Source organism: Aricia agestis, chromosome Z, assembly GCF_905147365.1.
Source record: "Aricia agestis chromosome Z, ilAriAges1.1, whole genome shotgun sequence".
NCBI lineage: Eukaryota > Metazoa > Arthropoda > Insecta > Lepidoptera > Lycaenidae > Aricia > Aricia agestis.
In genome coordinates, this window is record NC_056428.1 from 36016250 (window position 1) to 36029221 (window position 12972).

General features: G+C 34.8%; 1 protein-coding gene across 1 annotated transcript in view; it reads left to right on the forward strand.

Moving 5' to 3' along the window:
* Nucleotides 1–12303, forward strand: part of LOC121738756 (PDF receptor-like) — a 42010-nt gene extending 29707 nt beyond the window's left edge. Inside the window, exons 6-12 of the mRNA XM_042130991.1 lie at nt 4961–5064; nt 5317–5461; nt 9783–10012; nt 10102–10171; nt 10247–10332; nt 11777–11960; nt 12082–12303. Coding sequence (XP_041986925.1) covers nt 4961–5064; nt 5317–5461; nt 9783–10012; nt 10102–10171; nt 10247–10332; nt 11777–11960; nt 12082–12303 — 1041 coding nt within the window. The remainder of the gene's footprint in view (nt 1–4960; nt 5065–5316; nt 5462–9782; nt 10013–10101; nt 10172–10246; nt 10333–11776; nt 11961–12081) is intronic.
* The last annotated feature ends 669 nt before the right edge of the window (nt 12304–12972 follow it).

The following is a 12972-nucleotide window of genomic DNA, read 5'->3' on the forward strand; positions in this document are numbered from 1 at the left end:
CAGGCGTGCTGGGTCTGTTTACACCGCTGTACCCCTCGCGTCTTGCCGCCGGACTTCATTTGATGCACGAGTGCTGCATCCAGCGCATCTGTTGCATCCGCGAGCGCGACGAAAAAAAAAACCGATTCGAAATTTAAATTGTCATTACTCATTAGTAAGTCTCTTTGACTAGTTTTGGTGTAGTGGAATGGCTCTTAGAGTATACAACAAATATCAAGACCGCCATGCAGTGACCTCCGCGAAACCTCCCACCAACTCTGCAAATTCCGTGATTATTTTTTGTCTTTTCTAATTATTTTAAAGCCTCTTTTTCTTCCTAAATTGAAAGTAACCAAAAATATTTTTGATAATGGTACTCGATAAATATATAATTTTTTTTAAATTTTGAGGCAGTTTTTTCGAAGATGAAATGAAATTACTTTTTCTATGTCTTTCTATGTCTAAAATATTATATTACGGCGCGAGCTCGCCTAGCGTTGAAGTCTTTTCGTACGCGGCGACACTATTTTCTACTTGTTTTAGACGTTTTATTTACCAAAATAATATTTATAGAATGAATATATAGGTTGCTAATTTATATGTGTAAATTTAAAATAATTAGGGCCTGTTTCACCACTTCCTGATAAGTCTATCCACAAATAATTAATTTGACAGATCAAGTATGGAGAATCTGTAAAAAAAGTTGTGAATAGCCTATTAGGCACTTTATCAGAAAGTGGTAAAACAGGCCCTTAGACTTGTAAATGTGTGAATAACTGAACTAATTATAAAACTGAAAAATCTGATGTGAAATAATAAGTAACTAGCTATTTGACCGAGCTTTACTCGGTATTCGATAAAACACGAATAAAATGACATTTCCTAAAAACGATTGCTAGCTAGATCGATTTATCGTCCCCAAAACCCCCTATATACTAAATTTCATGAAAATCGTTGGAGCCGATTCCGAGATTCCAATTACCTATATATAATATACTTTTAAACAAGAATTGCTCGTTTAAAGAGATAAGATTATTGAGAGTATAGTTAGATACAATTTTAATAAATACTTATATAGTTAGAGAAATACATTATATATTTTTTATTTATAAATAATAAAATAAAATATCTTTTTATTCAAAATGGGTATCATGATACACTTTTTGAAAGTCGAACGAAGAAACTACATTGCCTACCACCTTTGTAATAAGAATAATTTGTAATAAGAATAGTGTAAAAGAAGGAAAAGGGTTGTAATTTATTATTTGGAAGGGGGCTCTGTAAATTAAAGCCAATTACAAACGATTTTTCCATTTAATATCTTCTACTGATATTGAAAATTAAGACACACTTACAGTACATACTCCAAAATTAATAATGCGCACGCAAATCTTCGCTAATTGTCGTAATTTCAAGAAAACACCTGAATCTACGAAACGTAAGAGCCCTATAAAACAATGCACTTGCATTTTGCACCTTGTTCAAAGAAAACAGAAGTAAATATCAAAAGAAAATAAAAGTTTCACATATTATGTGTTTCGTTACCCGCTTTACAAACAAATACAATCTATTTTAATATTTGATAGGGCTTTCATATAGCAAACACAACTTTATTGGCCTTTTTTGCTCTGTATAAAAAAGAGCTGCACTAAGACACTTTGATCATGCAAAAAATATTTAATTGTGTCTGTGCTTTTTCAATAATTAATAATTAACAATAAAATTAAAAATAAAATAAATATTTAGGGTGAGCTTCCATACAAAAAGACCGATTTTTGCATAATATCTTTGCTTTATAATGGTACGGAACCTTTCGTGAGCGACTCCAACTCGTACTTGGCCAATTTTTTAAAATTATATTATTTAATTTTAGTTCTCCATATAGGTATCGCTGAACTAACTCTACTGGGTAATTAGGTCTTTAGTCAGTAAAGCAAACAGCAAAAAAAAAACGTTAAAGCTATTAATTGTCAATTGTTAGGTTAGCTACCCTGTAGTGGTAGGTTCTGTACCCAAAGGGTAAAAACGGGACCCTATTATTGAGACTTCGATGTCTGTCCATCTGTCTGTCCGTATGTCTATCTCCAGGCTGTATCTCAAGAACCGCTATAGCTAGACTTCTAAAATTTTCACAGATTGTGTATATCTGTATCTGTAGCCGCTATAACAACAAAATATACTGAAAACAAAATAAAATTAATAATATTGGGAGGCTCCCATAAAACAAACGTGACTGTTTCGGCCTTTTTCGGCTTATCAATATTGGCAAGAGGTAGGACTTGAATTTTTCACACACTCTTTTGTTATAATTAGGTATATTATGTGTAGGTACTTTAATATTTAATATAAATAATAAAAAATAATAAAAATTTAAGGGGCCCCATACAAAAACACATTTTTTTGCCTATTTTTGCTCTGTATCGGTACGGAACACTTTGTGCGTGAGTCCGACTCGCACTTGGCCGATTTTTTAACTATTTTGAAATAATCTGTCCAACCTTATTACTCTTATGTAGCTTGAAGCCACTAGGCTGTCTTTCAAAATTTTTAGTCACAAAGCACAAAATTTAATACCTTACCCCTCCCCCCCCCCCCCGCACATTATACGACTTCTCGGAAAGAAAAGTCGGACGCCCACCGCGGGACACACTTTGCTCATATTGTGCTTTGTTGTAGACCCCGCATGCTAGCAGAATTCTGACGTCCGATTCGGATGAGTGTCAGATGCCGCCGATCGGATGGCAGAAATTTATCTGATCAGAAATTCGGATCGCGATCTTTCTATACATTTTGTACTAAACTCGTACTCGCCGGAAGGAAATTTCTGATAGGTGTGCGGTGTGGTGGTCCGGCGGGCGGTTTTCTGATCAGAAATTCTTAAGAGGATTCCACACCGCCGTTTTTCCATACAAACGCTGTCCCCTGTTTCGTCCCTGGATAATGCCGGTAGAGTTATGATTTTTTTCCTGAATATAGATATTCACTATTAGCATGTCCGTATGTTTTCTTTTTTTTCATAATTTAATTATTAAAAAAGATAAGAACGTCCAAAAACCCAAAAAAATGGCCAGATTTTCCTCTGTGTTCAAACACCCAGAAAACAAAACTGGCTAGAATATACAAAAAAATAAAACATAGGAACACAGCTCAAGCCTTGCTTTAATTCTTAATGAAAAAATTACTTAAATCGGTTAAGTTTTGGAGAAGGAATCAGCGGACAACGAATCGAAGATTTTCTGTTCTTTTATTAGAACTTTTGTCGTGTTGTCTCTATCGCGCTCTGCGGTGGGAGACTTGAGATTGGTGAGACAGCAATACATTTTCAAATACCTGTTTTCAATTTCTCTCGCCCCTGGTGTATCCTCTTAATAGTTATAATGTGCGGCTGGCCTTAACGTTACGAAAGAAAGTGCTGTTAAAATAAATAAAAAAATAGCGTTTCACTTTTCCGCCCGCCCTTTAATTTGTTACACACTTTTTAAGAGCGAACGAACGAAGGTCACACCCCATCAGAAAAATATTTTGTTGTGATGGGGTATGACCTTCGTTTCCCCTTCTGCCGAGGACGAGACTTTTTAATCTTTTCTCTAAATAATGAATAAATAAAGTCTCGTAAATAACGTAAATAATAGGATTAATTAATTTTGGATTAAAAATTAATCCGGTAAACATTTTAATTTTCTCTCCACGTGTATCATAATACAAATAATAAAATTAACGAATTAGCTGTTTATGAGCTTCAGTTGTGTTAGGTGGTAATGGTGGTAATGGTGGTAATGGTGGTAATGGTGGTAATGGTGGTAATGGTGGTATAGGTAGGTAAGCGTCGATTCACGGATATATTTTTGTACTTAAAATTTAAATAAGTAAATTTTACACTAAAATATATAATTTCCGACACTAAAAATATAAAGATTTTTATTTTTTTACATACTTTGCGGCCACATTTGGACTGGTACCCCAGTAGAAATATGTTCGCCTTATCATAAATATTTGTAAAAATGTGTTTTTTATCGTGTATTCGATACATGCACAATTCTGCAATGGGACCGTAGACTAATAGGGAATTGTAAATTATTAATGGCTTTCGCAGCAATAAATAACTTACTAATAATATGTCTGGTCAATATCAATCAGTCTGAACGATCCATCCGACCACTATAATATTACCACTGTACACCTACCAATAGGACGGCTGTTTGTTTAAGCGTTTAATTTTTTGTCCTCGATTTATCGAATTTTAAAAGTCTTCTGTAGGTAGAGTCACCACTAGGCTTTAAATACTGACTAGTGGATCAACATCTTCAAATATATTTATTTATATTTATAAATTCTTTATTTGCATTATAAACAATATAAAATAACAAAAACAACATTAGGCAAGGAACATAGCAAATAGGCGGCCTTACCGCTTTCAGCGGTTTCTTCCAGGCAACCAAAATAATATAAAATAGGTGGCAGAAAATAATGTTAAAGTGCTAAACTTAAACAAAGAAAAAAATATATCCTCATATATTTATAAAATATATAAATATTTTATAAATATATGTATGTATATATATATATATATATATATATATATATATATATATATATATATATATATATATATATATATATATATATTGACAGCAGATGACTTGAGAGGTCTAGAAACGACACAGACACACGCGGCCCACGCGGCCAAGTCATCCAACTGACCGCCATGCCCATGCCACCGCAGGTCGCGTCTGTCTGGGAGACGCTTTAAGCGCACAGGCGACCGAGTAAAAGCCTATATCCATACGTGACAATGCCTAATAGTGAAGGGATGAAAAGTTTATTTTTTCTATTTCAACATTGACATTATATTGAAGTCGTTTTTCTGTTACAAAGTTGATTACTTTTTTCTATTTTTAATCCTTTTTAATCCCTTTTTTAATTTTATTTCTCAAACACATATTTACAATAAAAATATCACCAATTTTTTCTTTTGTTTCAGTCGAAGTACGATATTGCCCAAATTACTAGATTGATAGAATTAAGTGGTTTCTTTGCTTCAGCCCTTGCTTTGATCATCTCCTTGGGAATCTTCTCCAAATTCAGGTAAGTGATAGTTCTTTTATCATTCAATCGTTCGTTGACCTTTTACGATGTTTCGCTTAACTCGCTGTTAAACTTTTTATTGCGATTTGTATGGAATTTGATTACAATTACTCCATACAAACCGCAATAAAGAGTTTAACAGTGAGTGAGTTAAGCAAAACATCGTAAAATGTTAACGAATATAGCTTCTATTATAACAATTTGACGCGCTTTTTTGGACTGATTAGTAGAAGAATTTACTTTTTCTTCCAGGGTACTACGGAATCAGAGGACTTTGATTCATAAGTGCATGTTTTGGACGATACTCGCCCAATCTCTGGTACGGATCTTCATTTACCTCGATCAGATGTACTTCCGAGGTACCCTACAAAGAAACGACGTTGGCATCGAACACGAGGTATATTTTTGGAACACATACGGTGGTATGAATAAAAACTTAGCGAAGGTTTTTGAAAGCCTTAAAAGCCTCTTGTAAAATTTATTATGAATAAAGGTTCTTGAACAGTGCTCTAACACCTTTTAAAGGTGACAGTTGTTAAAGAATAGCGCAAGTTTAACACTGCAGTACACGCGTGGACTACCATGGTAGACCAGGGTCACTTTTTCAGCGATATTTTTTCAGTAAAGCTCGCTAGAAACTTGCCATTCCAGATAATCCTCAATTGATAAATTTGACAAAATCTCAATACCTCCTGTAACCTTATAGTCAATGGAAATTATAGATATTTTGCATCAAAAACGCTGGACTACCATAGTAGTCCGCGCGAGTATTGGTGTACTAAATTCAACCATGTATGTTTTTTTTTTAATTATTGATTTATAGCGGTTTTATTGTTTATGATTGAATATTTTATTCATTTACACTAAAATACATTTTTGATAATTTAATTACAAACACAAAAACTTAATTTTTTGATAAGATATGACCCTTATAGATTGACGTCTTATGACTAACCAGAAACATAGGAAATTTCACCAAATTGCAAAAATATAATTAACAAATTATTAAAAAATGAAATATTTAAGTATTTGATTAATCAATAAATAAACTATTTTGTAGTTTTCACAATGAAAACTTAGCGCCATCAGTGCCGGTTGTCTAATTTCCTCGTCAGGCTTTTGATGTGAATTTTGAAGTAGAAAATTGTAATCTAAGTTGGCTGCTATAACAAAATAAATGATCAAGAGTAATACAAGTGACAAACTTTGACCAGTTTTGTAAACCCCAGTCTAGGAGTCACAATTGTATGAAAATGAGCTAATCCGGTGAGTTCTGAAGATTAGGGTCGTTTATTCTTAGAAAAAAATAATCAAAATATAAAAATAATTGAGTTTTTAAACAGAATAAATAACTTATAAGTATTTTATGTAGTAAAGTTCAGGATTTTTTTAAATATCCAACACGATTTAGCCCCACTCATATGAAGTATGGGGCAATGTCAATGCTGCATACTAGCCCAAATTTGATCGCCAAGAAAGTAATGATAGATTTGTCATTTCTGGTTTTATTCTGACCTGTAAGTAGAACCGTATCTTGAATAACATAAAACAAATAAAAGTCTAACTTATTTTAGTTTCACGTTAGCACATTTGATTTCACCAATACGGTTTTTGTCACATTTTCACAGAAATTCACAATTTTGTTGATTTTTCAGTAATTTAGTAATTAATCAAATAGTTTTTGATTATAAAAGTAAGTTCATTAATTATATTTTTGATTTTTTTGTCATTTTAATTATTATGAACACAATTAAGTTTTTTAGATGGCCTACCATGGTAGGCCACGCGAGTACTCGTGTAAAAAAAAGGGGCGTGTGTACTGCAGTGTTAATAAGCCTGGTAAAAACCTATTTTAAGCATAGTCGTATTATGAATAAACGTTTTCTAGCAGTTGTTTAGGCTCGAAACGTCAAATAGGAGTTCGCAAACTTTAGTAAAGTCTCGGACCAACTTTAAGACCATTTTAAGAAATTGAAAATGGACGCAATATCGAGTATTGTCGCGATTTCTGACATTATTGCAATTTCTGAAAGAATTTCTAGCCACCCTCGTCGACAGAAAGTAAAATAAGAATAAATGAGAGGATGACTTTAGAAAAAAAATATAGATTTACAAAAGAATCAGTACGATACATTGTGTCATTAGTGTCTGCAGAACTACAAAAAGATAGGCGAGGCGGCGGCCTGAACTGCAAGTTTTAACTGCGCTCAGATGTTGGGGTCGTAGAGAGGTAGGTACGGTTAGTAAAATAAGCATTTGATGACTATAGCCACCAGACAGGCCGGCGCAAGGCGTGGGCGGTGTGGGCGACCGCCCACGGCCTCGCGGCCTAAGGGGCCTCGCGCCCCTTGGAATACGAGGTTTTTGGAACGAAGTTCCTAATCGCGTGTTCGGCGTAAATCTGAAGGCTAGACGAAACGATATTTGACATTGATTTGACCTCGATACTTTGTTATTAGTACCTGCATGTTAGGGGCAGAGGGCGTTGATGGTAAGTATTCCTGTGCGTCAACTAGATGGCGTTTTTTAAAATAAATAGCGACGCGCTGTTAGTATTCCCGGGCGTCAATAGTTAGTCGTTTATTTAAATATTTTTTTGAGTGTTTAGTTTGTACATATACATTTTACAGGTTTTTTGAACATAAGAAATAACTTCGTTCCATTCGGATGTCCCTTGACACCTTTCAAGTTTTTTTAAAGTTTTCACGAGTTGAGACACTCAAATCTAAATATTAATACGTGAGCCAAAAACTTTGTATCCCTTTTGACGAAAAATGTGGGAACGTAGGTGAATGAAATTTTGCACAGTTATAGTTTATAATATGGTGAAGGTGTGCATCGAGCTAATATTATTTTGAAATTATGCTTGATATCTATCATACAATATAGTTATAGTTTTTTTTATTGAATCTTAGATACTATTAGACAATGCTTACACGGCCAGTCTAAGATCAGCTGAGTTCCATAGACAAGAGTTGAAAAAAACATGATGGTCAATATTTTTTTACAAAATATAGACCTAGTAGTCCTAATGTCGTTGAAACTAAGGTCGAATTTCGACCATTGGGCGATATTTATTGATGAAATATGCCATAGAATACGACATTAAAGGATCGGACACCGGTGTTGCGACACATTAAATATGGAGCGTTTTCGGAGGCACGGGTTAACCTGAAGTGATACTTTGACCGCGCGCTCTCCGCTCTCTTTATCGGAAACGGTTCACCGTATAAAAATTTTTTTGAACAGAAGTGGTAGAGAATTTTATATTCTACATTATGGTAATAAATACAAATAGCAAAAAACCCGTAGGAAATGAAATATTTACAAAAAGAAGTGCAAAAACCGATTTTTGTGACCTTTTGACCTTGAAATCTAATAGTTGCGCATTAATACCCTACCGTATGTAGGTTTTGAGACAACATTTAGGGTGACAATATACAAATATTTACAGACTTACAGCTGGTTATCTCGAATTCCGTGGTTCCTACCTAATTTAAGCCTAATTTGACTGGACTGCACTACACGGTGCCAAAAAATCCAGAGATGAATTAATGAACGAACATTGATGGATAAAGCTAGAACTATATTGATTGACTCGGGAATGAAAAAGGAGTTCTGGGGAGAAGCAGTTTTGTATGCAGCGTATGAGACAAACCGTAATCCAGTTACTGGAAGAGATAAAACACCAAGTGAAATGTGGGAAGGTAGAAAACCAGATGTATCAAATTTTAAGATATTTGGATGCATCGCTCATAATTATATACCAAAGAAAAGGAAAGAACGAAGCGAACATTTAAGTGAACATCTTAGTGAAGGTTTTGATAGTTTTCCTGTTAAAAGCTTTACTAAGATGTTTTTATTCATACGACTCGACCGTTAGTACCTTGTTAATCCTTTGATTTAATAGGTTGGACGCCAATCAGTCGTGAGACTAAGATTATTGAATTAAAATTGCTTGCGAATGTCATAATATTTTTTTTTTTTTTTTTATGAAACAAGGGGGCAAACGAGCAAACGGGTCACCTGATGGAAAGCAACTTCCGTCGCCCATGGACACTCGCAGCATCAGAAGAGCTGCAGGTGCGTTGCCGTCCTTTTAAGAGGGAATAGGGTAATAGGGGAGGGTAAGGATGGGAAGGGAAGGAAATAGGGGAGGGTAGGGAAGGGAATAGGGTAGGGGATTGGGTCTCCGGTAAACTCACTCACTCGGCGAAACAAAGCGCAAGCGCTGTTTCACGTCGGTTTTCTGTGAGAACGTGGTATTTCTCCGGTCGAGCCGGCCCATTCCTGCCGAAGCATGGCTCTCCCACGTGTAAAATTGTTGTATATAATTGTACTTCATGCGACTAAAGCAAAGTTGTAAGTTATAAAAAAAGGTAAAAGGTATCGCAGTCCGGGCTTATCAAAAAACGCGTCGTCAATTCAGTTAGCCATGAAAAAGCTGAATCCCATTTGTTACAAAACACATTAAATCTTAATTGGCTTTGCAGAGTGGGTTCAGACTGTAACGTTTTTAAAAAAGCCGCTAACTTGATTATTATCTTTTTTACTTTTTTCCGCTCCGACTAAATAATGCCGTTCATATATAACTATTTCTCCCTAGAGATTACATAAAATATTAATTTTGTAATCAAGGCGCTAGTTGTTCGGCAAGATATCTTTTACCTGTACCTATTCTACCAATAAGTAATTTGATTTGATTCTATTATTTTCAGAATAACATTTGCATTATCTGCTATTGTGTCTTGGAGTATATCATTACTGCTACTATCATTTGGCACTTTATCGAAGGCGTCTGTCTGTTCGAATACGTCCACCGGAACGTAATGCGGCCCAGCTTCTATTTCCGCCGGTTCTTCCTCTTTGGCTGGGGAATCCCCGCCCTAATTACCTTGGCCTGGGCCCTAACCAACTTCATGTACTATCGGGCTGAGAAAATTAAAATGTAAGATGGTGTTCGCATTTTATTTATTGTTAAATTTTATTTTATTATTTTGATACGATAATTATTAATATTTGTAATCTCTTCAGCAGTTGCTGGTATGGATACAACTTTCTGCCAACGTACTGGATTTGCCAATTACCTCGATTCATCATTATCGTGGTGAGTATGTGTTTTCATTCAATTAATTTTTTTGCTTGTCAGTACTTCCCGTAATAATTGTTTTAATTTCGACAGATTAATTTCTTTTTCCTGATTGGGGTGATGAGGACGATTATCCAAAAATTGAACATTGCCACTAACACCGAATTGGAACGTTGCAGGTATATTACTATATTTAAGCCACGTTGTTTTGAGACTTCTTCTGTGACACCAATATTATTTGATCCTGAAGTATTTTTGTCAATGTGTTTACGTTTCACAGAATATTAACACGTTCGCTGCAATATAAGACTTAAACACCCGATGAATTTACTCGCGCTCTGTGCGGAGGTGAGAAACAGCGAACTTCCCCTGGTGCGCGGGCTGTATTATGTATAACTAGCCATTTGAACGAGCTTTACTCGGTATTCGATAAAACACGAATATATATATATATATATATATATATATATATATATATATATACAAGAATTGCTCGTTTAAAGATATAAGATGAGTATTTTTGTATGTTCAAATGAGACAAGTATAGGTTTGAGTTTAGGACTTTAAGGGCTACTCGATAAAGCATTGAAATCGTACTAAGGTCTTTCGGCCTGATAACGCACTGATTGATATTTTTTCCAATCCTTGCGGGTAACGGGCCAAGAGGCCCGTCATAGATCACAGGGTCTCTCCACCCCTTCCCGAACTGGTATAGGTGATTGAATTGTTTACTTCATGTGCACAGTCGTTTGTGTAAGTTTTGAGATTTTGTTATTGGTGTTAAATCATTAATAATGCCTCGGCTAAATAATAGAAAAATGCTTGAATAATCGTTTCAGCAAGAAAGAAATCGTGAAAGTGAACGTTTTGATATAGATAAATCGAAAAATGATATAAAAAATAACAAATCGCAGCAAAATCCTTACTGGCCTGTTATTTTTTCATAATAAAAAATATTTTATTGTTTCTTGAATAAACGATATTAAAAATTATATGTCGATATCTTATTTCCCATCACTAAAACTCTCTATAAACCTATAATTCAGTGCGGTATCGGGTTATAAGACCTTACATTTATTTTTGCATGTATCTCTCAAGTAAATAGTAGGAGTCCAGGGTGAAGCCAGCACCATGAACAACTCATCTACGATTGATATTGATAGATGGATTTCCAAATTTTTAAGTTTTCGAATAGTTACAGCCACTTATATTGGTCGATACCTTACTAGGCCAATAATCCCCATACCGCCTCGGCGGAGAGTTTAAGTATAAGGCTAATCGGCCAGTTAACGCACCATATAAAAAACCGTTTGTTTTAGTCCCGCAGCGAACGTAGTTATCAATCTATGTTACTTATAATTTACACATACCTATGATTTCGCCTTCGTAATACATATTTTAACACCCCAGTAAAACATTGCACTTTCTAGAAGCATCTCTTCTACTTTATATTTTGTTTGAAATCTAAGTTTCAAATACTTTGTTTCAATTGAATGTCTTTAATTTTTCTGAACCATATCTTTGCACATCGTAGTAATCTTCGCAAATCGATTGCTACCTATCGACTATTTTATCTATTGCGATATTATCCATCGAGTAAAGCGTTAAAATTATTTTTATCAGGCGAACGGTTAAAGCTGCAATGCTACTGATACCTCTTCTTGGAATCCCGAATATTCTGAACATGATCGACGCCCCGCTGAATCTCAACAACTGGCAATTCGCTCTGTGGATGTACTCGACTCATTTCCTGATCTCCTACCAGGGAATGTTCATTGCATGCATCTACTGTTTTGCTAATCGTGAGGTTTGTATCACGTATCGTAATAAGTTTTTAGTACAGACATTCTGACATAATGTTTTTGGTATTACTTAATATAATGTCTCAAATTTAAATAATAAATAGATATGGTTTTCGATTTAAACAGGTACAAGACGTGATTGCTCGTACTTGGCGTAACGCTAGGGCTCGACCGACGCCCGGGGTCTTCGTCATACCTACTGGTTCTAGAAATGCCCGACCTTCTCGAACTGGCCAAGGACAGAATGGACAAGATGAGAATGCTCAGGAGCCTCGAGCTGCTCAAGATGACCGAAACGATCTGAATCCTGATGATAATGAAGCCGAAGATGCTGGAGGAGCCCCGTAAGTTTTTGTCTACAAATCGACCAACGACGCGAAATGCACTGATACTCGTATTTTTACGAAAGTAAAAATATTTTGTCAAAATGTTAAGTAAGTACCTTTAATAGGATTCTGCCTCTTAAATTTTGCTGTTCTTAGACAAGATTTGACGATATAACAAAATATTTAATGCAGTGGTTATCCGTTCCGTTCCGTTTTATGGTTCCGTAGTCAACCAAATTTTGTTGATTACAGAAACCTAAAACAGAACCCTAACGAGATGTTTTTTTTTTGTATATTGATAGTTTAATAAATCTATCTATATAATTTAAGAGTAACATTGTCCTACAAATAGAACAATCCATTTTCAGGACCATCAAATCGAAATATTAAATCCTTTCTATCTCTGTTAGCTACCACTTTCGAGAATTTTTGCAGAGGAAATTGTTGTTCATCTTATCAAAATGAAGCTACTCACGAAAAATTAGCTTGATAGTAATTAAAAAAGAGATTGTTCTAGGGAACCCGAACTAGGGGAGTCTAGTAATTTTATCAAATTTATTTTTGTTACTTTTTTGTTTTGTATACCTTAATTATTTTATAAGTACTTAGATGAACTAGAAATATTATATTAATATTATTGCACTAGCGAAGACTACTACTAAGGAAAACGCAACAGCGATTTTTTTTATTT